Source organism: Carassius auratus, chromosome 27, assembly GCF_003368295.1.
Source record: "Carassius auratus strain Wakin chromosome 27, ASM336829v1, whole genome shotgun sequence".
Classification (NCBI taxonomy): Eukaryota; Metazoa; Chordata; class Actinopteri; order Cypriniformes; family Cyprinidae; genus Carassius; species Carassius auratus.
This window is the reverse complement of record NC_039269.1, coordinates 7,383,326-7,407,269: the sequence shown is the minus strand read 5'-3', so window position 1 is coordinate 7,407,269 and position 23,944 is coordinate 7,383,326. Positions and strand designations below refer to the sequence as shown.

General features: G+C 34.9%; 3 protein-coding genes across 5 annotated transcripts in view; all 3 read right to left on the bottom strand.

Annotated features, from left to right (window-relative positions):
- Positions 1 to 1,075, bottom strand: part of LOC113045284 (potassium/sodium hyperpolarization-activated cyclic nucleotide-gated channel 2-like) — a 48,540-nt gene extending 47,465 nt beyond the window's left edge. The window contains exon 1 of the mRNA XM_026205554.1: positions 584 to 1,075. The gene's annotated coding sequence lies outside the window, so the exon portion shown is untranslated. The remainder of the gene's footprint in view (positions 1 to 583) is intronic.
- A 2,237-nt stretch (positions 1,076 to 3,312) lies between these two features.
- rnf126 (ring finger protein 126) lies at positions 3,313 to 12,317 on the bottom strand. The gene is made up of 9 exons (XM_026205555.1): positions 12,176 to 12,317; positions 8,596 to 8,654; positions 8,232 to 8,289; positions 7,687 to 7,922; positions 7,023 to 7,091; positions 6,874 to 6,943; positions 6,635 to 6,728; positions 5,842 to 5,957; positions 3,313 to 4,827 (listed from the first exon to the last, which is right to left on the bottom strand). The coding sequence occupies exons 1-9, from the start codon at positions 12,248 to 12,250 to the stop codon at positions 4,675 to 4,677; spliced, it is 930 nt and encodes a 309-aa protein (XP_026061340.1). The 5' UTR covers positions 12,251 to 12,317; the 3' UTR covers positions 3,313 to 4,674.
- Positions 12,318 to 14,115: 1,798 nt separating this feature from the next.
- On the bottom strand, positions 14,116 to 23,734 carry twsg1a (twisted gastrulation BMP signaling modulator 1a). Of its 3 annotated transcripts, none has more exons than XM_026205551.1 (5): positions 23,597 to 23,734; positions 22,579 to 22,745; positions 17,835 to 17,934; positions 15,409 to 15,657; positions 14,116 to 14,523 (listed from the first exon to the last, which is right to left on the bottom strand). In XM_026205551.1, exons 2-5 carry the CDS (start codon positions 22,702 to 22,704, stop codon positions 14,342 to 14,344), a joined length of 657 nt encoding a protein of 218 aa, XP_026061336.1. In that variant the 5' UTR covers positions 22,705 to 22,745; positions 23,597 to 23,734; the 3' UTR covers positions 14,116 to 14,341. The 3 variants fall into 3 exon arrangements, with proteins under 3 accessions (XP_026061336.1, XP_026061335.1, XP_026061338.1); XM_026205550.1 differs by having other exon boundaries at positions 22,579 to 22,725; positions 23,597 to 23,732; XM_026205553.1 differs by lacking the exon at positions 23,597 to 23,734 and adding an exon at positions 18,023 to 18,093 and having other exon boundaries at positions 22,579 to 22,725.
- Between the last annotated feature and the right edge of the window lie 210 nt (positions 23,735 to 23,944).

Genomic DNA, 23,944 nt, shown 5'->3' with positions numbered 1-23,944 from the left:
AAACAGTGTTATTTTAGTAACATTTAGATAAAACATATTTTAAAAAACTGAAACTGAAATAATTAATATTTTTAAATATAAAATGAAATGTAATTAAAAGTTCAATATATAATTTGATGTGAAGCATTTGCAGTTTTAATTTTGAAGTAACATTTTTGAAGGTTTTAATATTAATTTCAGTTTTCATTTTAATTAAGAGCATTATGTGCCTCAATGGAATCAGAAAAAAATCTTAATTTTCTTACAGTTTTTCTGCATTATCTGAAATATTTACTCATTTTACATCATCATTTTTCCAGGTTTAAATGGAGGGGGGGATATATCCCAGATTCACAATGCAAGAATCAGAACTCACTGATTGTTCTCTGCTGTCATAACAGACATATGCATGACATGAACATCGATTAAACACGAGAGAAAGCTGATCATTTGCTCTTGACCCCTTCCAAAACCAGAAAGCATCTTCCTGAGCACATTACCTCTAAAAAGCAAGTCATCTTCCTCCTTGAATATGACTGATGCTGACCTACAGCAGCAGACTGCAGTCATTCCCGAGGAAGTCCTGCAGACCGTCAGATCTTACCTTGTGTTCGCTGATGCTGATGTGTGACAGACCCGGAGCAATGACATTGAAAGGTTGTCTCAACCCAGCGGAGGATGAGAGAGAGAGAGGTGCTGCTGTGTCCCTTCAGTGATGGAGCGCTTGACCTCTGGAGGTCACCAGGGTCGCCATGCTCCCAGCCACACGCTCTGCTTCCCACTTGGGAAGTGTTTGACTAGAACAGCTCTGGATCAATCTCTCTCTCTCTCTCTCCCTGCAGAACTGAATGCCGGCACTCACTTCCTGGTATGACACATTTAAGGATGATGCTTTGGGCTTCATTTGCATAAAAGGCAAAGTTCCAAGAAAGCAGGAGATCTGTGGATCAAGGAAGCTTTTCAGATTCAGGAGATCAACAGAATTCCAACAGGTTTTTACCGATGGACACCAGTTATGGGAATCATTAACAGATAAAGGCATTATAGGCATTGCATTTAAGAGGTTTTATCTTATTTCTAAGCATAACAGGGAAAACACATTCACTAGAATACATACAAACCTAATTCTTTTAATATTTCTAATATTTTCTCTAAAATATTTCCAGGTTTTCCGTGACTCTGGGAATTTGTATCACTTGACTGAATGTTTTAGGTATCTGAAATAAAATATAAATGTTAGATAAAAAAATTCTGAAGTAATATTGCCTTGGCAATTAACGGAAATAGGTTTAATTTGCAGCACTGAGACTGAAATAAAAATGAGTTAAAGCTAGCTTAGGATATTTATATATAAATAAGAAAACAATAACAAAATAATTAAAAATGACAAAAGCACATAACAAAATTAATAAAAGTTGCACTAAAATTAAAATTAAACCTTAAACTATAACAATAAAGGCTAATTAATGTATTAATTATTGTATAATTGAAAAAAAAAATTTATTTATAGAATAGTAGAATAGTAATAGAAATATTAGATGAAAAGCTTAAAGAAAATGTTGTCTTGGTAAATAAAATAAGTTTAAGTTACTGAAATGACTCAAATTAAAATGCAATAAAAATATTCTAATGGACAGATTTGTAAAAATAAAATTAAAAAAGCCATTAAAAATGAAAAGCAACAAGATAAAATAAAAACTAACATATAAATTAAATTAGAAATGTTGCTTTGGCAATGAAGTAAAAGTAGTTTAGGTTGAAGCACTAAAACTACTAAAACTAAAATAAAATAATATCTAATGGAACTTAAAAGAAATTGCTAATGAAAATGAAAAAAGCACAACAAAATAACATTAATATGAAATCAGAAAATCTAAAAATCTGATCAGAAATCAGAAACGTTGCTTTGGCAACAAAATAAAACAAAGTACCACTGAAGTACTAACCTTTCAAAAATATATGAAGACGAAATAGAAATATAGGGGGGAAAAAATATAAAAACATAAAACTACAAAAGCTACAATTAAAATCACAACTGAAAATCTAAAAATAAAAGCCAAATCAAAACATTTATAAATAGTATAATATTATACCGAAGATGCATATGTTTAGTGTATACTTGAACCTAGACATCATTTAGAGTCCAATCAAGAAGAGGTTTTTCATGATAAAGCTGTGGTGCACAAACACTATTAAAAATGAAGCTTGTTTTTTGGCATCGATGGTTCCATGAAGAACCTTTAACACTATCTTTCCACTCCACAAAAGGTCCTTATTAAAATGTTCTTCACACTAATAAAAAGTGGTTCTTTTAGAAACTAAAAAAGAAAAAGAAAAGTGTTCTTCTATGGCATCACGATGAAAAAACCCTCTTTGGGAACCTTTATTTTTAAGAGTGAAGCATAAGAGCAGCTCACGAACCGGCTCAAGTCAAAAAAAAGCCGACAAGTCTTTATATATGGTTGGTTTGGTGCGTCCTACAGAAATAAATACATTAAAAACACACAGCAAGAGGGCAGAGAGAGCTCTCAGTACAGAGACTGCTAGAGCGGTTCAGCCAACAGTAAACTCACTTCAAAATGAGTTTGCAGCAACAGACAGATGATGGCGATTAGCAGCTGCACACTGCTTTATGAATCTGTCTCCAGATTCAGCTCTCGGCTGTTGAAGAATGGAGATTATTATACTGGAACAGACAGTAAACTCACCGCCGGGTAGTTTAAAAATGCAGCAGCAAATCAACAAAAAAATGAATAAATAATGGCTCCTTAATTGCTGCTTGAGGAATTAAAAACTACATAATTTGAGATTTGATTACATCACTGATCTGGGTTACAAAGTGATAAAAAATAAAACATGTCATTACAAAAAAAAAAAAAAAAATTGCAATGTATACCTGCATATCAGTGTTGCAATGTACATACATTTAATTTAAAGAAAATAAATGGTAACCAAAATAAAACTAAATGTAAAATTACTTACAAATTATAATAAATCCTTAAAATATGACTGAAAAAACATTAAACTTATTTCTAATTTTCAGTTAAAGTACTAAAATATTTAAAATTTAAATAATAAATACTGAAATTGTATTAATAAATTGTGTACATTAATTTACATTAATGTTGCTGAAAATATACATAGGCCTAAACTAATTTCTAATTTTCAGTCAGATTAGAATTACAATAATAAATACTAAAAACATAAAAACCATGTACATAAAAAAAAAACTTTAAATATATTTTAAAAATGACCTTTGAAACTAACTCAGTTTGTGTTTGTGATCTGTGGAGAGACAAATGAGTTTCTGAAACATTTCATCATCAGCAGTGATTCATTATTCATTGGTTCTTCTCCTTTATTATGATTTACAAAAACAAACCATTCAACTTAAAATAAGTTAAAAAAAAAGTTGTCCTGAACTGAAAGTCACTGAATATGTGGCAGACTGAGAGAAGACAGCTGGATGTGAGCGGATTTAAAAATATAAAAGAAAAAAAAAAAAGAGTTAAGAGTGAGAGAAAGCAAGAGAGAGCTCTTATCTCGTTCTCGGGCCGTGTGCTGTTTGGATAAAGGCCCAAAAAAATGCAGGGTGAAATGTTCTTTTCAAGGAGTTTTAAGGACGGTGCTAAATGTAGAAAATCATTCACACTTTTCTGTTTGTTCAATGCTCTAATAATCTTCACTGTGCAAATAAATATCAGGAGAGAAACTTCCTCAGTCACAGATGTTCTTGGATCGCTTGGCTTTTCACAATATGACACAACTCTTATTTTTTATTTCTTTCAATAAGTATGTTTCATATATATATATGGGTGAATCGCGAAAAACACATCCAGATTTTATTTAACCCCAACATCAAAAGAAAAGAAAACTGTATGATGCATGAAAAGATTGCATTTTAGATCATTTCATGACAATTATTTACAAGAAAGCATTCAGTAATGCATTATTCATTACTGTAATGTAGTACTACAATATAAAATACTGTAATTAAATGATTGATCAAATTAAAGGCAGTGCAACTAACAATACAATTCGTATTACAGTAATGAGAATCGGATTGTTTTTTGCATTACGGCATAATGTCACAATTGTATTGAAAAGTAACAAAGTTATCGGTGCGGCTCTAAAACAGGCTTTAGCTTAATACACAGCTTCTTTCTTCGTCAGATTGTGGGGTGAAACGTGACCTTGACCGGTTTTGAGAGATTCACACATACTCACGTTCACATATCAGCAACTTTTCTCCGTAAAATAAGAATGAAAGGATAATAAAAGAAAAGGTTGGATTTGAGCGCGTGCGTCCCTCTGGAGAGTCTGACACAGAGTCTGCTTCTCAAACACAGTTCAGCTCGCACCTCGTCCTGCAGCTCTGTTCCTCAGCATTTCTCTCACGCGCTCTGCTGATTAAAAGCACGTCACACGGACCTTGAGGAATGATGGCTCTGAAGTTCAGCGGTTTAAAAGAACAGCAACAGAAGAGTGTTTGGTTCTCTCGGGGTTTGGCGTGTTTGTGTGTGTGTGTGTTGGTAGTGATGGGCAGGTTCAGCGCTGGTTCCACCGTGTCACAGATCAGTCTCCGGTGGGAGGGAAAGAGTGTGTGTCGTCCGGGCCGGCGCTGGGCAGCACGGCTGAGATGATGATGATGATGATGATGATGATGATGATGTGTTGGGGACGTGGACTGAGCTCTTACGAGTTATTGGTGGCATTCTCGTTGCTCGGAGAGCTGGAGGAGGAAGAGGAGGAGGAAGAGGGGGTGAAGTTCATCCCTGATAGGCCGGGTGGATCCGTGGCTGTGTTCTGGCCGCTCAAACTCTTCCTGCACACTGGACACGTGTCATGCTGGGAAACACACGGACAAAACATGTACAAAAGCATCAAGGTTTCTGCAAAAAAAACATTGATAATAAAACATATTTCTTGAGCAGCAAAGCAGCATTTAAGAATGATTTCCAAACTTTTTTATTTTAGTTTCATCAAGATACTAGTAGTTTTTATTAATGATTTGAATTACATTTTGAATTTTAGTTTTGGTAATTTTGCTGTGCTTGTCATTTTTAAAAATACAAATATTTTTATTTTTGGACGAAATTTTAAACTAAACTAAATGAAAATGACAAATGTTGAATTGGCAACCTGCTTAAATAAGTTTACTTTTTTTAGATCTTATTTTAGTTAAAGATTCATTTATTTTCTAGTAACAAAAATTGTTATTATGGTTTTAGTTTAAGTTTTAACTAACAACCCTGTTTCTGAAGATCATGTGACACTGAAGACTGGAGTAATGATGATGAAAATTCAGCTGCGCATCACAGAAATAAATTACATTTTAACATATACTCCAATACAAAAAAAATTAAACACAATATTATTCCACAAAATTAAAATTGTGTTGCTTTTTCTTAAAAAATTGCCTTGAGCATACTTTTAAAAACTTTATAAATACATTTTGTGTGCTTAAATCTTAATATGTTAGACCTATTATAAAAAAAAAATGGAATTCACATATTCATATATAAAGTGAACAAAGAAGTGAACTTGATGTTAAAGTTTTTGACCTTCCCCTGGATTCTGCACAAACATCTACAATGCCGTATTAGTTTTACAGAGGTACTTCTTCATTGCAACACACACATACTCATTTTAAAAGGTGCTGTATAACACGCTGAACCCAAACACAACATGAACAGCAGTTATTAGCACAAACTCAATTTGCAAACTCCTGCTTTTCTGTACAGAACCATGTCAGGAACTACAAACTAGAACCTGGATCGCTCATTAACGACCGAATATACACGGTCAAAAGTTGAGTTGATTGAGTATGGAGAAATGAAATAAAACAGAAGAGAAACACACCTGCTCGAGCCAGGGAACGACACAGTCGTTATGAAAGAGATGATTGCACGGAAGTTGTCTAACATTCTCTCCTGCGCTGTAGTCTTCTTTACAGACGGGACACTCTAGACCAGCACCTGAACCACAAAAACACACACGTCAACATTCTGTGGGTCGTGTGAATTACAGGACAACCGGCCAACTGGAATTGTGCAGTTTATTTATTGTATTGTGTAGGTGTTATTTGTTATATATATACTATATATAATCATTCAAAAGCTTGGGGTAGGTAAGATTTCACATGCTAAAAAAAAAAAAACTCTTCTGCTCACCAAGGCAGCAATTATATTCTTCTTTAAATAGAACAACTTTTATTTGAAATAGAAATCTTCTGTAACATCATAAATGTCATTACAGTCACTTTTGATCAATTTAATGCATCCTTGCTGAATAAAGTAATTAATATATTGAATATTTTTAAAGACCCCAAAAATTTGAACAGTAGTATGTGCGTCTATAAAAACTGTGTGTGTGTGTATTTACATATGACATCTTTTTAATATCTATCTTATTGCACAAAAGTGTTATTTTGCTCACAAAAAAAAAGAAAGAGAGCCATAAATACACAGCAGGTCTGAAGCATTGTGACAGCTGCAGCGATGACTCTTTAAAAGTGGATGAATGAGTGAATTTGTCATCTGGGACGTTTAACAGTTACACTTTTCGAAAGCTAAAGCACATCCCGCTGTCAGCATCCAGAACCCTCTGTGAGAAACCTCAACATTTAGCCTGTGTGAAGCACATGTCTTCTTACCCACGTGCTCCTGTGTGATCTGGACCGTAGGGAGACTCTTAATCTTCTCTTTGTCTGCTGGAGGGGGACCCGTATTTTCAAACTGATTTAATAACTACAGGACGACAACAGGGATGAAAAAAAAAGTATGTGAGTATACATTTTTATGCACTGATATTGTTTATCATAGAGCAACACAAGGCTCTGTAGACTTTCACAATTCTTGTGTTTCTAAAATAAAGCAATAAGCCACTCGAGACCTGAGTTATGATGGCATCTAATCCATTGGCTCCCCATGCATAGTCCATTGGGTTTGAGTGCAGCACTCCCCTGTGGGACGACAGTTTAGAGTCCAGTGATCATAGACTGAGAAATGATGTAAAGACAGAACATTTCACTGGCGACTCACCATGGCCCCATCGCCACGTTTGGCATAGCAGTCGGAGCAATAATACCATTAACTAACTGCTGAATGATTCTGTGAAAACAAAAACAAAATACCGTTTTCATTTTTACATTGAAAAAAGTTGTCGTTTTTTATTTTCATATAGTTTACACAAGTAAATTTGATTAAAAATAATCAAAAATACATTTTAATTTTATTTTTTATTATTATTGTTATTATAATATAAAATGTAAACATATATTTACTTTTGGCACATGGCAAGATTAATTTTTGGCCTTTCATGTTAAAATATCTGGACACTCTGGTTTACAGTAATGGCTCACAGCATTAAATAGTTCCCCACACTTTTGACAAATTAATTTTCTGACATTGATTACTAGGTAAGGTTTTAAAAATATTAGTACATTTTACAATGAGCGGAGAATAACTATATAAAAAAATATATATACAAAATATTTACAAAAATGTGTATATATATTCTATAAATACATATTTAATATTTTTATTATTATTATTATTATTGATTATATTGATATTTTTGATTATAGTGGGAATCCAGAACAGATAAATCTTCAATACATACAAAAAAAAAGAAAAAGTTGAATAATTCATAGAGCAAACCCAGCTGAATAAATCTGCAGTACAGTGCCACCTGCTGAATTCTCACCCTTCTAAAGTGGGTACACCCTCATGCCTCACTCCTTGTCTCCGGGGAACATGTCGTCCCCGCGGCTGTCTGGCCCCGTAGCGCTGTCGTGAGGCCATCTCCCGCTCTCGGCGGTTTTCGGCGTCACGGTTATCTTCCGCTGGCAAACCGGCTCTGAAGTCGAAGCCCTCATCGAAGATCCCCAGAGCAAACTGGCTGTAACCATGTGGGAATGTAAACAAGTGCTGGTCCACATTCTGACGGGAGAGAGGTAAAGCTTTCGTGAGCCGGTCGTTTCACTCATGATTTTCTTAATGTGGCGTCTGTGGTTTTCAATGCATTACTGGAAGCATGGGAGAATAGTCTACTACAATTTATGATTTGCATGCTTACCATCTATTAACCATAGTCTAAATATGTTATGTCACTGTGGATAAAAGCATCAGTTAAATGCATGCTGTCAAAGTTTGCATTGTGAGAAAGACTGTACTCAATATATATGGACCAAAGTTTGCACGTCGAGTGAACCAAAAGCAATTACAGATATACAGTGGATGACAGCTCACCTCGAACGAGGGCCGGTTCTGATCATTAGAGGCTGTTGATGTGGACCCATTCTCTGAACTGGGAAAAAGAGAGAGAGAGAGAAGGCAAATAGCAAAAATTAAATCAGGAACTTTGGTAAAAAAAAACGTGATAGAAAAGATCAAATCTTCAAATTATTGTTTTTTCAGTTTCTAATGCTTGTGAAAATCATTCACAGACTGTGTTTAGAACTGAACTTTGTTCATCTTGTTGAGGGAATCAATGTAGCAAACAGATTTCCTGATGTTGAATCCCAACCAGAGAAACAAGTTTGGGCAAAAACATGACGTAATGTTGGAGTTTTCTCCACTTCTCCAGATCCACAGCAGCAGGTTATTACTTTACCTTCCCTCTCCAGGCAACTCCTCGATGAAGCCGGACTCACACCGTGGACAGATGTAATCCTGAACACAACAAACAGAAAACAGAACAGTACATTAACACCCCCCACTGAATCAACTGAGAAACTGGACTCGCAGCAAATACATGGACAAATTAACACGTTGTATATTTAAACGGTTAGTTCACCCAAAAATTACAATTATGCCAAAAATGACTCACCATGAAATTATCCTAGGCGTGTATGACTTTGATTTTATGATTTATTTAAAAAATGGTCTTTGATCTTTCCAGCTGTTTGATGACACTCAGCAGGTGTTGCACTGCATCAGTCCAAGAGAAGTTTAATAAAAAGCGCATCCATTAAAAAAAGTGTCTCACACGGCTCCAGGTCGGGGTGTGAACACAGGCCTCCTGTAGCGAATTAATTCGTTTTTGAAGAAAAATATCCATATTCAAAATGTAATAATCACTTAAATCTAGTTTGCGCTCACTGTTGTAAACTCATGACGTATGAGGTCAGCTTTGCACATGCTGCGCTCAGAAGTGACACACGAAAACACATCGGAGAGATCCAAACAAAACACCGGTCACTAATTAGAAGAACAAAACAAAGATTTGTAAAGAACAATGTCGGAGGATTTTGATATAAGCCAAAAGGAGACTGGTTTTCCTTTGCTAAAGTAAGGAGACTTTGCTTCCTTTACTCCTGTTAACAAACGCTGGTTTCATGAGACTCAGGCCTGTGTTCACCCCCCGGAGCTGTGGGAGACACTTTTTTTTATTGGATGCGCTTTTTATTAAACTTGATCATGAACTGATGAAGTGCAACACCTGCTCAGTGTCATCAAACAGCTGGAAAGATCAAATAATTTTTTTTTAATAACTCAGACTGGATTCGTCTGAAGGAAGAAAGTCATGTACACCTAGGATGACTTCAAGGGGAGTCATTTATGGGTTAATTTTAATTTTGGAGAACTAACCACCCCCTTTAACACATTTCTTCACAAAACATCACAAATGGATTCTACAGAATGCTCTTAATTATAACTGCAGTTTCAGTCTGGTCCGGTATCATGACCTCCGGCTGACCTGCAGTGCTCTGTCCTGTTTGGGCTCTTTCTAGAGGCTCCACACAATAAGAGCAGGATAATAACAACACAGAACGATGAAGAGACAAGCAAAAGAGCTTTGTGACAACCCCATCCATTCTCTTCCCCGTTCCCCTCTCAAACCTGACACGAGGAGCAGCACGTGCTGTGTACATCCTGACAGCTAGAGATGAGAGTGTGTGTGAAACTGATGAATGAAACCTGTCTGTGGTCCGGCTCGCTGCAGGTTTATAAATGACATCATCATTCTCCAACTCTACTAGCTTCATTTATTATAAGAGTCAGAAGAAATGTGTAAAACCAGAGAGAGTGATTATCATTAGCACAGGCTGCATGCTAAACAAGCACAAACTACTAGACACCAGTGTTATTCTAGTACAATTGAGACGCTATTACAGTTTTTATTAATATTATCAAATATTTGATATGGTTCATTTCATTTTTTCTCCCTATTTTGCTATAATAACCCATATGAATACAACTAATTATATATGCTAACACTTGAAAAGAGACAGAAATGTAAATGTTTTTGGAGGAATGCTCATTTTTACATCAAACCCTATTTATTGCATCAAAGTTTGTTAATACTTTACTACCGTATATTTATGGGGTGGATAATATCAGTTGTTTATTATTCATGCAACCATACATATTGCTGTTATTGTTTTTATTTATAACCATTATATAGCTGCTAACTTTGTCTAGTGCTCTTATGAATATTTATAGTACGATTTGGGAAATTTTAACTACTATACTGAATGACTTAGCATAGTCTACTTAATGGCTAGTGTTTGCATATTTCATCTGTACCCTAAGTTACTTGATCTATTGCCATCCTCACAATCATTTCTTAAATTAATCAGCTGATCTCATTACAACCAGTCTTCAGTTACAGTCAAGAAATCAGACTTACGTGAATCCCAAACCAGAAACCAAAACCACACTAAACCAAGTCAGTTTGAGGCCTTCTGTAACAACTAACCTAAAGCACACATAACATCAACTTGATATGATTTAACTAGCCAGTAGATGACTCAACCACACTAAACACAGACAATTCAACAAACTAGGCCTGTCGCAATAATCAATATATCGACTTATCACGCAATATATGTACATGATCTTAATTTTTGGTGACAAAATTTAACACACAATATATTTACTTAAAATATGTGTCACCATGTTTTGTACATTCCACTTGCGTCTGTGTCTTTTGCAGCTTCTCGTACATAACATGGTTTAGTCATGAGGAGCTTGTTCAAGTTTAACAAAAAAAGGTTTTCATCTGCAGATTTGGTCTGTTTCCTTGTGCATACAGACATCTGACTGCTGCGTAGTGTTTGTGTTTTAACATTAGTGTGCACAATTTACAGAGAAAAGAAGTCCGGGAAAAATGCATTTTTCTTTTTTTTCTACTCGTTAATTTGCATTTTTAGTGTGAAATAAATAAATATTTACTATTTACGGTATTTAAGGCATCTAATATTTGGATACTTAATTTCCACTATCTAAATGTTCTCAAAAATTTAAGTTTGTCGTCGTTTGGAAGTGTGTAGGCCTTATTGCATTTTATGCTGATACATTTTATATTATTCAGTGGCATAAAATGCTCTTTAAATTGACAATATCGATTATCCCAATTATTTCTGTGGCAATATATCGCACGACAAAAATTATCATCATGACAGGCATAAAACCAACTCCACCTACACACAGAAATATTCGACTTGAAGGATCTACTACAATGAGGTTTAGTTAAAAACACTAACCAGTAAACCACTTAACTGCTTCAACCAATAATAGATCACAAACATCAGCATCTAACCAACTAATACACTGGAATTCATCCGTCTCTTATTATTAGTTGATAAATCTAACTAGTTGGTCTATAGTTTTCAGTTATAGCCAACTAAACTACATGAGAAGACAGATCAGACACAAAAATCAGGGATATGGACATCTCAAACTTGATAGCAAACAGTATTAATAGCACACTAGTTTATAAACTAGCTAACTAAACTAGTTACCCAGCTGGTTCATAACTAGCTCTCTGTTTAGACATGATCTACAGGTCAGACAAATTGAAGCAGACACATCTGATAAGACTCTAACATCGAAGTTATGTCAGTATTATACGATTCTCGAAGACTAGTTTAACGTTAGTGTAAATACCGAGGTGATGTCACTACGAGCAGTCTTCAGGTTTGACAGGTTACACAAACAGCAGAGCTCTGGAAACATCTTTAATCTGCGCTCAGTTCTGCCTAAAGTCCGTCTGATTACACTCTCACTTCTCCAATTAATTAAATCCGCTTTTTAATCCCGAGTGTTGCTATTGGCAACCGGCAGCCTGTTAGCCGTTAGCACAGCGAGCGCGGAGAAACGCGAGCTAAAAGAGGGCCGTTGGTTCCGTTACACGCATCCATGCCGATTAAAATCTTCGGGAGAGGTGCGTTAAGACCGCGGCATCTTACCGGGAGCCGAGGGCTGATCTCTTCGGAACACCGGTGGCAGAAGAACCGGCAGGGCCGCGGGGGAGCTTCCGCCATCTTCACTGCAGGACCGACTGAGAAGAACGAGAACGAGGCGAAGCACGGAAGCCCGAACGGAACAAGAACCAGTACGGACGGACGACGGAACGCGTTTTAGAAAAACAAAAAACAAATTACGGTAAAGATAAAACACCCTTGAACCAATATACATACATATATATAAATTGGCTAATAAATAAATAAATATTCGTGTATAAAATAAGTGAACTATATATATATATATATATATATATATATATATATATATATATATATATATATATATATATATATAAATACACGAATATTTATTTATTTATTAACCAATTTTTTAACCATGGTTAAAATTTTTTTTATAAGTTTTCTATTGCACAACAGAAAATAAAGCTGAAAGTGACACTTAATTGAGAAAGAGCGAGTCCACGAATGTGTTTCCAGCCATTATAAACTCAAAACAGATCCTTTTAACCATTTAAAGGCCTGACCACGAGTGAGTTTATCAGAAACGAACTGTTTTCATATACTGTACTAATTTACATTTAATCGCACACAGGGATCTTCTTATGAATATTATAAATGTATGTAATACCATCATCATCCTGCAGATGGTGCACTTACAACTATTCAGAAACGCAACTAATTTAATAATAACATACCATTTGAGATCTCCTTCTTTAATGAAAAAACATTGAAATATAAGATTTCTCAGTCAATGAATCATTAATTAGTTTTAGATAATTGTGAAATTAAAAAATGATGTATGAAAATGAACAATAAAATTTCGTTCAGGTTGATGTATTTAACTAAAACTAAAACACTAAACTGAAACTATAAATAAGATTTACTTCAGCTTCAACATTTCTTATTTTCATTTTGCTTGATCTTTTTAATTACTAAAACTCAAATGAAATAAACGAAAACTACATATTTAAAAACAAAATTAACACAAATCATATATACATAAATGTATATTAATAAAATGTAGCCTATAAGTGTCTCAATGATGCTAAAATACTGATTGTCATAAAAAAAAAACTCAAGAAGCAATTTAAACCCAACCTGTATTTTGAAGCTTACTAAAACTTAAAAAATAAAACACTCATCATTAATGTTTTCAAGCAAGAATGGTAAAAGTGTGTCTTAATGCAAACGAATAAAGTCTTTGAGGTCACACACACACACACACCTGTCAGCTGTGCTGTGATGAGGTCTGACTGTTGCTGGCTACATCTGGCTGTCATCATGCATTTATGGCAACTTACATTCAGAGTTTGTCAGACGAGCGCTGTGGTGAGGGAGTTCAGTACAGACTACACAACGTCCCTAAACAAACTACAGCTTAAAAAATATAGGAAATGCAAAAAAAAAAAAAAAAAAATTGCCATTATGTTATGTAAACGGTTTGGTAATGTTTTCTAAATGTCCTTTTTTAATGTTTTAAATATGTTTCTTCTCTGTTATACAAATGTTAAGCCAAAATTCCATTTTATAATATTGCAAACATATACAGAAATGTTTCTTTTACTTCTCTGAACATTCCAAAACATTTTAGAAGAAAGATGTTCTGTGAAACAAAGTAAAAAATTGTGTGTTTGTGCTAACATTTTGTGAACATCATTAAAGGCCAGATAACTTTAAAAGAATATTCTATTATTTATATTTCATTCTGTTATTTATATTCAGGTAAAGTACATTTTAACCTAAATTTTGGTTACTCTTCATTCAACTGAATAAAATAAAATTATGTGGTTTGTCATTTGAAAGCTCAAACACTTCAATCAAACTCTAAACAAATACAGATTAAATCTATTTTATCATTTCAAATCATCAGGGGGCCAAAACCTTAAACATGAGTGAGATATTTTGAAAATCAAACACAACAGCTTACTTAACTTTTTAATATTGAAACCATGATTTGAAAGAGAAATGTCCTCTACATGCTGCTGTAATAATTCACAAACAATATCGATAATTTACAAAAAAGACCCTTGACCTTATTTTCCAAAAGACAAGAATAAGAAACAAGATCAGTAAACAAGAGCAGAAATAGTCAGATGTGTTTTATACAATAAAACAGCAGATGAAGTGTGTGAAGTCAGTGTAGGGCTCTCAGATGAGGCAGTTCGTGCATTTGACGGCTTTGCTGCCATAGTCCAGACATTCAGGGCCGATGCACTCACAGCAGGCGTTATGAAACCAGCGGTACTTTGATCCACCCATAGACTCACAGTACTGCTTACACTGACGGATGGACACGCAGTCATCAAAGTAGACCACCGTACACAAGGCATCTGAGGAATGAGAGCAGAGCCAGAGGAAGAGCATGTGTCAACCAGAGACAGAGGAGGAGACGAGAGGAGAGGAAGAGAGGAGAGGAGATGAAGAGAGGAGAGGAGATGAGGAGAGGAGAGGAGAGGAGGAGAGGAGGAGAGACGAGGAGAGGAAAGGATGAGTGGAGAGGAGAGACAAGGAGAGGATGAGAGGAGAGGAGAGGAGAGGATGAAAGGAGAGGAGGAGAGAGGAGGAGAGGAGAGGAGAAGAGAGGAGGAGAGGATGAAAGGAGAGGAAGAAAGACGAGGAGAGGAGAGGACAGGAGGAGAGGATGAGAGGATGAGAGGAGAGGAAAGGATGGGAGAGTAGAGGAGAGGAGGAGAGGAGAGACAAGGAGAGGAGGAGAGGAGAGGAGAAGAGAGGAGAGGACAGGAGGAGAGGAGGAGAGGAGGAGAGGAGAGACAAGGAGAGGAGGAGAGGAGAGGAGAGGAGAAGAGAGGAGGAGAGGATGAAAGGAGAGGAGGAGAGACGAGGAGAGGAGAGGAGAGGAGAGGAAGAGAGGAGAGGAGAGGAGGAGAGACGAGAGGAGAGGAAAGGATGGGAGAGTAGAGGGGAGGAGGAGAGGAGAGACAAGGAGAGGAGGAGAGGAGAGGAGAGGAGAAGAGAGGAGGAGAGGATGAAAGGAGAGGAGGAGAGACGAGGAGAGGAGAGGAGAGGAGAGGATGGGAGAGGAGAGGAGAGATGAGAGGAGGAGAGAGGTGGGGACAAGAAGAGAGGAGAAGAGAAGAGAGGAGAGGAGGAGAATAGGAGAAGAGGGGAAAAGAGGAGAGATCATCTTTGGTATTCTGAGACGAGGTAAAATCATGCTTTAATATGTTTTCCTAGGTTTGTCAGGTGGTACGCACCATCATGGATGCTGCTGCTGCTGGGCAGTGAGATGTTGTGGCTCTGGCTGTCGAGCGTCTCCAGGAAAGACACCAGGTTCTCATGGTGGGAAAGTTCCTCGGCGACAGGGAACGACACGACCATCATGTTAATGGGGGCGTCGCCTTCGGTCAGAGCGCGGAAGAGCGACGGGATTGGGCGGTACAGCTCCTCTACCGTGCTCTTGGAGGTGGCAGGACTGTCGTTGTAATTCCTGGGGTTACACATTCCTGCGGGACAGAAAAAAAATGAAGAACTTCACCACGGTGCACACATCATGATGGAAAAAACGTTTTTTAAAAAGCAAACGTGATCGTAAATGAAGATTTTTTTTATGTAAATGTTTACATTATTTTATATTCATATTTATATTTGATCAAATGTTACCATTTTATACTTTTTAAATATTTAAATGTAAATGTTTACATTAAATTTATATTATTTTATTAATAATATTAATAATAATATCAATTTGATTTTGTTATCATTATTAAATGTTGATCACTATTAAAGGAATAGTATAATAATTTTGTCATCATTTATTAAGTTTTTAAAAATAAATAAACAAACAAATACATTAATATGTCAAGCTTTTTTTTTACATAGACCAAAAGTAATGACATTTGTTGTAGTTGTAATGGTTTGTTTATCACTTTTATTTAATATATTAAATATATTTTATTATATTTATATATTTTAATTTAATGTCATTTTTAACAAGATATAAAAAATGAAAGTGCTTATTATAAGAACTGATTTTTAGGATTATTAAGATTTGAGTTAAGACAAAAAAAAGTTTATTTATTAGGATAACTAAGATTTAAGCAAGGACAATTCTAAAATAATACAATAAAATGAAATACATATATAATAGTTTTCATTTCTATTCTTAGTTAACTTTTATTAATGCATTTCTTTATTTTTAAGTAAATACTTTGACATATTTAAAGACAATAAAACATGTCTGTCAACAGCAGCTTCACTTGCAGAGATAAACTGCTGGTAAGGAAGTTAATCAGATGGTGGATGGAGGTTTTAATAAGCAGCAGAACGCTGTAGAGACCTTGTGTTTTAGATTATCTGCGGAGCGGCTGCCAGCACAGCTGCTTCTGATTACCTAAACCATGGCAGGTTCGGCCCTCGGGAACAACACACATCCCTCCTCTCCCTCTCGGCCAATGAATGCCTGTTTAGAACAGAACGCTCTCTACAATCTGACACGTCCTTGTTGTGAGAAACGGATGCATCATGTTCATTTTTAGACTGTCTTAAGTATGATGCATCTTTTATAATCTTGTCATAAAACCTGCTGTCAATTAAAAGTTTGATCAGTAGCAAACGCTTGATCACTCATGCATTATTATGATCTCTGTGGTTTGCAATGATTGAAGAGGATACCAATCGAATACAATAAAAGTGGCATCTAAAGCGTGCTTTGCTTTTCCAAACCATCATAAACTACCAATTTTTGTATTGAGGAATGATATGGTTTAAACTTTTGTACTCTGAACTGTCCTGGAGTCTGTAACACATAGAGATGAGAGTATCTGGATCAGCTCACCTCACACTTTATACTGCTGTCAGAGGAGCTTACACCAGCCCTCCTGTCATCTACAAACTAGTCCTAATATTTACAAGTGCTCTCCCTGGACTGGCATTGAGCCCAACCTGTTAACACAACCCGAGCTCTTCAGTCTATAGTCTAGGTGCGACCTTAAATAATCCTAATAATCATATCTTATAATAATCACTTCATTTTATTCATGTTTCATTTATTTTATTTTATAGCATTATTTATTATTTTATGTTAGTCTATCATTTTATTTTATTGTACATGAACCAGTGTAAAATATATTTATTTATGTTTCGAAACACATTATGGGTGCTATTTATTGTATCATTTTAAATCAGGTGTATAAAAAAATTAAAAAAATAAAAGTAAAATAAATAAAATAAAATAAAAACATAATGTATTGTTACGAATATGTATAGAACCAAAAAGAATGAATACTATAAGTTTTTATAGCCAAGACTAAAAAAAACTATAAATATTTTATTTTATAATTTAATAATAATTTATTTAAAAAAAACACCTCCATAATGTATTTTGTATCATAATGTATGCATATATAAACGTAAAAAAAAAATATTAAATAAAAAAGAAACTCATTTTATGTATAATATGCACACATCAAAACATTTTAAGACTATACGTTTTATAAACTAAAAATATTTTATTTTAGAATTTAATGTTTCATAATGTATTTTTTTTGCATATATAAATTTACAATTGATTGATTAAAATAAACCAATTAATACAAATAAAAATAAATAATAATAAAAATAAAAAATAAACAAAGTAAACAAAATAAAATGAAATAATAGTTATTGTTGATTTCTATCTCACCGACACAGTCGCAGCACTCCTCCCACAGAGAGCTCAAACACAGCATACACTCCTTACAACACGAACAGTTTCCCTCCGACGGCCGGCACTGACACAGTCCCTGTACACACACACACACACAAAATATACATTACGAAAGGTAAACATACAGGGGGAAAATGAGATGACGTGGAGGAAGTCTAGCTCACATAAACATGATCTCCAAACACATGTGCTACAGAGAGCCATGAGTCTTGAAGGAAACATCGAGATCTTTCAGCTGTAAGAGTTCAAAAGAAACCACCCAAAGAGACAAAGAACATTTAAACATGAGAAACAGCACCAGGCTGAGAAGAAACAGAGCTGCGAACTGTTCCACGCTGGAAAAAACGTCCAACGCCCCAGCGGAGAGGGGGAAAGACTGACCCAAACCTGGGACACATTTAGAGTTATAATTACAGAGAAAACAGCAGAACACAGACACACACATTTGGCTCTCTGTGTTTCGTGTTTTGCCAGCAGTTGCGAGGGAGAGGTCAGTTTCCAGATGTGTGTGTGTGTGTGTGTGTGTGTGTGCCATTAAAACTGAAAGTTCAGGAGAGGAAACACAGAGAGTTACAATAGAAACACATGAAAGCGAGTACAGAAAAGCCAATACCTGAAAACACACGTGGGCCAGATCCTTCCAGAAGAAACAAGCCCAGACAATTCCCAGTCCCTGCACAGTGCTCTCAGTTTGGGGAATTGTGTGTGCCATTTTCATGCATTCCTTAAAAGAATCATCGAGCCAAACTACATAAAAGCCATAAAAGCTCAGTTTACTTTAGTTCAAGACACTGAAGCACAACCTGTCCAAATACAGCCTCACAAACTCCTGCCGTACCTGCAAACAGTCCACGCTTTCATTGGATTCTGTCCAGCTGTGAGATCAAGCTTATAATGCAAGATTAAAAAATCCAATGGTTAATTATGATGCAATTTATATCAGCTCTAACAATTCATTTATTACATTTCTAGTCTCTTAATAAATACAATTAATACATTCTTGATTTAATATACACAGTATTTTCCCAATAATGTTCTAATATATATATATATATATATATATATATATATATATATATATATATATATATATATATATATTTATTTATTTTTATTTTTATTTTTTTTATAATATTATACACACACATCCTGGTATTTTTGTAAACGAATGCTTTTGATTTTATTGAAAGCATTTGTTAACTCATTTATTTTTTTCATCTAAATGCTCAACCTCTGAATCAGTTTTTATGTTCAGTTTTTAAAAATTATTTTTTTATTATTACTTCTTTTTTACAGCTTTACTTGCAACTATGACACATTACAGAAGAAAAGGTTTAGTGATGATCCATCTGATATCAGTTCTCACAGTTAATTTAATTGCAAGAAAGTAAATAAATAAAAATATATAGCAATCTTTACTCTAAAATTTCCAGCTTTTTATTTTATTTTATTTTTTATTTTTATTTTTTTTACAGTTTTTCTCTTAAATATGACATACAACCGAGTAGAAATGCTTCATGCTGGCTTATTTTGAGCTTATTTAATGCCCCAGTGATGCTAATATACAGTTTTTGTCATGACAATAAAGCACACTAAACTGAAATCAACAGGACTCTTAACTAACTGTTATTGTGCCGTGAGCTGCGAGTGAGACAGCAGAACAGAGAGCAGGAGAAAGTGTGTGTGTGTGTGTGTGTGTGTGTGTGCTCTGAGCGAACGAACGTGTGCTGCCTTGCCCCACAAAGCATTCATGTGTGACTAAAACAACCTCAGCTGCCCCACCTCGAGACACACGACTGACAGCCACAGCTTACAGTAACCACACACACACACACACACACACACACACACACACACACACACACACACACGCACGCACGCACACACGCACACACACACACACACGCACACACGCACACACACACACACACACACACACACACACACACGCACGCACACACACACACACACACACAAATATTCACAGGAACTTCCATCAGATTTCAAACCACCTACAGTAGCAACACGCATACATACTAGCAATTCTCCTGGCAAGTTGGGTTGAGTGATAAATCGATATTGAAACAGAATACAGAACAATTTTTTTTAATAAAATAATCATTATATTTTTATTGATTTAAATTTTTATATTAATTAAATATTTGATTAAAAATTTTATGGTTTCCTTTTATTAGATTTTTGATACAGAAAAATTAAATAAAATTACAAAATTTGGCTCTGTTGTGTAGATTATTATTTGTAAACATTCAGCTATTTTAGTTTTATTTGTATAATAGTATAGTATTTATAAATATTAGATCATTAATTAATATTATACATTAATAATAATAATAATAATAGTATTTATTAATATTAAATACGTTTTTATTTTTATACGTTCATTTTAAAGTAATTTTGTAATATTCTTTTATAATGAAATTTTTTTATGTACATTTCAGTTAATTTTATTTGAATCACTTTAATAACATTAGTCATATTTTAATTAATTAATTTTTTCATCTAATATTTATATAATATTTTATTTCAGCTTTATTGCAGTTAAAAATGTAGTTTTACTTAACAATAACTTGAGGTCTATCAAACACGTGGAATGCATTTCCTTCCATCTTATTGATATGAAATGTATACTGAGATAAATATTTATATTGAATGACATTCTTCTAGCAACCTTCAGAACATCCAAAAAATGACCTAGGAACCACCCAAAACACTGTAGCAATGCCCTAGCAACCACTCAGAACTAGGCCTGTTGCAATAATCAATATATCGACTTATCGAGCAATATATGTACCGTATTTTTCGGACTATAAGTCGCACCTGAGTATAAATCGCATCAGTCCAAAAATACGTCATAACGAGAAAAAAAAGGTAAGTCACACTGGACTATAAGTCGCATTTATTTAAAACCAAGAATCAAGAGAAAACATTACCGTCTCCAGCCGCGAGAGGGCGCTCTATGTTTTCAGTGTAGACTACAGGAGAACTGAGCAGCATAGAGCCCCCTCTGGTGGCTGGAGACGGTAATGTTTTCTCTGGGTTCATGTCAAATTAATTTTGATAAATAAGTTGCACCTGACTATAAGTCGCAGGACCAGCCAAACTATGAAAAAAAGTGCGACTTAGTCCAGAAAATACGGTACATGACCTCAATCATTTTTGGTGATGAAATGTATCACCCATTATATTTACTTAAAAATATATGTCACCATGTTGTCTTCTGCAGCTTCTCATACATAATGTTGTTTAGTCTTGTTTAAATAAAAAAAAAAAGTTTTCTGCTTTGGTCTTGTCTTGTTTAGGGATCTGTTTCATTGTGCATACAGACATTTTTCTTTTTTTCTACTCATTACTTCGCACTTTTTGTAAAAAAAAAAAAAAAAAAAAAACTTAATTTGGATACTTAATTTCCACGATCTAAATGTTCTCAAAAATTGTACGTTTGTTGTCAATTGGAAGTGTGTATATATAATTTTTATAATTTTATATTCAGTGGCATAAAATGGTCTGTAAAATGACAATAATATCGATTATCCCAATTATTTCTGGGGCAATATATCGCACAACAAAAATTTGTTATCTTGACAGTCCTACTCAGAAGATCCTAGAAACTCTCGGTAACACACCAAACACACAGCATCCTATGGTCCTGAGGTCTATATTTGAATGCTTTCAGCTGTGGTTTGTCTCTCATCTGTGCATGTGTGGACTGTTTGCTCCTCTAACATCATGAACCTCTGTGTTTACTCCCCAGACCTCGGCTGTCTGTCTCCGTCTCCCTTCCTCTCCCAGTCTCACCGGGACACACAGATCCAATCACAGCGGAGAGAAACCAAATAAAGAAAGAAAATAGAAATGATTTGAAAAATAAATAAATACCTTCTCAAGGTCAAATAAAATAAAAGGACCTTCTCAAGGCAGACATCTAATTATAAAATTAAAAATCAACACTGAGCCAATTGCACAACAGAAAGAGACACAGAAACAACACGCACAGTAGAGCCGTCGTTACGCTCCAGGGAAAAAGTGATCCAGTATTACACGAGTCACACCCAGTTGCTCTCAAACACAGCTCTTCTGCAGCGGAGAGCAGAACAGACAGAAGAACATCACAAGATCACTCTTCTGACTGCAACTTCAGCACAATATAATGATGCTCTGCCCTCACAAACCTGAAAGAATGAGTGTGTTCTGATTCCATCTGATTCCGTTTCACTCAGGAATGTTGCATTCTATTTCATTCTGGGAATGTTTTCAAACTTTTTTTTTTAATATTCCACAAGTATAACTTGAGCTACCAAAGAGGAATGTAGCAGAAAAAAAATAAGTCGTAAAACAATGAATCTTTGTTAATGATGATTAGATTTCCTTCTAAATACAAACTCAAACCGTCTACCTGCTACAGTCAGTTACATTACTTTTCAAGGCATGCATCATTATTAAATACTGACTTTTAGGAATAATCATGATTAACAGATTTTAAACTTTCAGAAAAAAATTTATATCTGTTTAAATATTTTAGAGAAGAGCTAACATGCATATATACATATATATAAACATTCACTACTGAACTTCAAATTCCCTAATATTTTCCATGATTCATGGAATTCAGCACGAATGTCTATTATTGATAAAGGTGAAAATTGCAATTAAAATAAAAATTCCAGAGGAGAGGAAACTGATAAATAAGCATCAGTTTTACCTGTAGAAGACATTTGCTGACGTCACTGGCACACAGAGCTTTGTTACAGCCGCTGATGAGGGTCAGTCCAGACAGAAGGACTAACAGAGAGATCAGGACGGGACAGAGGAACAGAGCTGGCCGCATCCTGACCCAAACTCCACACACCTGCGATCAACACAGACCAACTATTAACAGATCAGATGATGTGCACTGAAAACTATCTATATCTATATATACACACAAATACAATGTAAATATTTATTTTGTATTTTGTACATGCAACAAAAAAATGTATAATAATAATAATAACAATAAAAAATATATAATTTAAGCAAACTTGGAAAATATACAGTTATGTCACATTCAGGCATAGATTTGGACTTAAAAAAAAAAAAAAAAAAAATGACTACATTCTTGTTTAAGTGTACACAATGGAATTCTTGAGAATTAAATAAAAACGTATTTTATTTTAGTGTGTGTATTAAAAACAGGATTTAGCACTTTTATGCATAATTTCCTAGTTTTTTTCAAGCAAATTTAGACAATATAATAATCCAGCTAAGTCATATTCAAGCAAATTAAATATAGATTTGGATTTAATACAAGTAAAAAAATAAATAAATAAATAAACAAACTACATTCTTGTTTAAGTGTACACAATGGAAATAAATAAAAACGTATTATTTTAGTGTGTGCATTAAAAACCGGATGTAGCACTTTTATGCATCATTTTCCTAATTTTAGACTATATAATAATCCAGCTACGTCACATTCAAACAAATTAAATACAGATTTGGAATGCAGAACACTGAGAAACTTTTCCGTGGCACGTTAAACGTTCTCTCCTCACGTAAAATACACAAAAACAAAGAGAAGCTCTTCATGAGCGCCACAAATACCCATTATTGTAATAATGCAGCCGCAAGAACGCACTGGTGTTCACAAACATGACGCAAAAACACTGGATTATCACGTCACAGATCTGGCATACGTCACATTTTAACATCCATTTGACGAATAATATAAGTGTACTTACTGTATCACTTTGAAGCGTTCTGAACACTTTCCTTTGGTTTTTGACTTTCTCTCATGCGGATCTCTGGTCTTGGCTCCTTTTACTCTGAATAGAAACATGAGCGTCTGTGAGTCACAGAAATGGAAGAAGTGAGTAGAGCGGAAAATAGCATAACATACGGGTCCTCGAGGGGGCGTGGCTTCTATCTGAATGCAGCGCGATGGAAAAATATGCTTTTTGAGCCTCCAAGCGCCCCCTAGAGGAAGTCCCTCTTCTGTGTCACATCCGCCGCGCCCAGACAAGTGTGAGCTCACTGTATTACTGTCTTTATGATAAACTGTTGGGACTTTTTTTTCTCACTTGAAAGTC

Coding starts and splice junctions, on each gene's coding strand:
- rnf126 (XM_026205555.1), bottom strand. CDS start 12,250: ATGGCGGAAGCTCCCCCGCGGCCCTGCCGGTTCTTCTGCCACCGGTGT. Junction 8,655..12,175: donor AGATCAGCCCTCGGCTCCCG/GTAAGATGCCGC, acceptor TGTTGTGTTCAG/GATTACATCTGTCCACGGTG. Junction 4,828..5,841: donor TCGTTCCCTGGCTCGAGCAG/GTGTGTTTCTCT, acceptor TGTGTTTCCCAG/CATGACACGTGTCCAGTGTG.
- twsg1a (XM_026205551.1), bottom strand. CDS start 22,704: ATGCGGCCAGCTCTGTTCCTCTGTCCCGTCCTGATCTCTCTGTTAGTC. Junction 15,658..17,834: donor GGAGTGCTGCGACTGTGTCG/GTGAGATAGAAA, acceptor TCTGTCCCGCAG/GAATGTGTAACCCCAGGAAT. Junction 14,524..15,408: donor CAGCAGCAGCATCCATGATG/GTGCGTACCACC, acceptor CTCATTCCTCAG/ATGCCTTGTGTACGGTGGTC.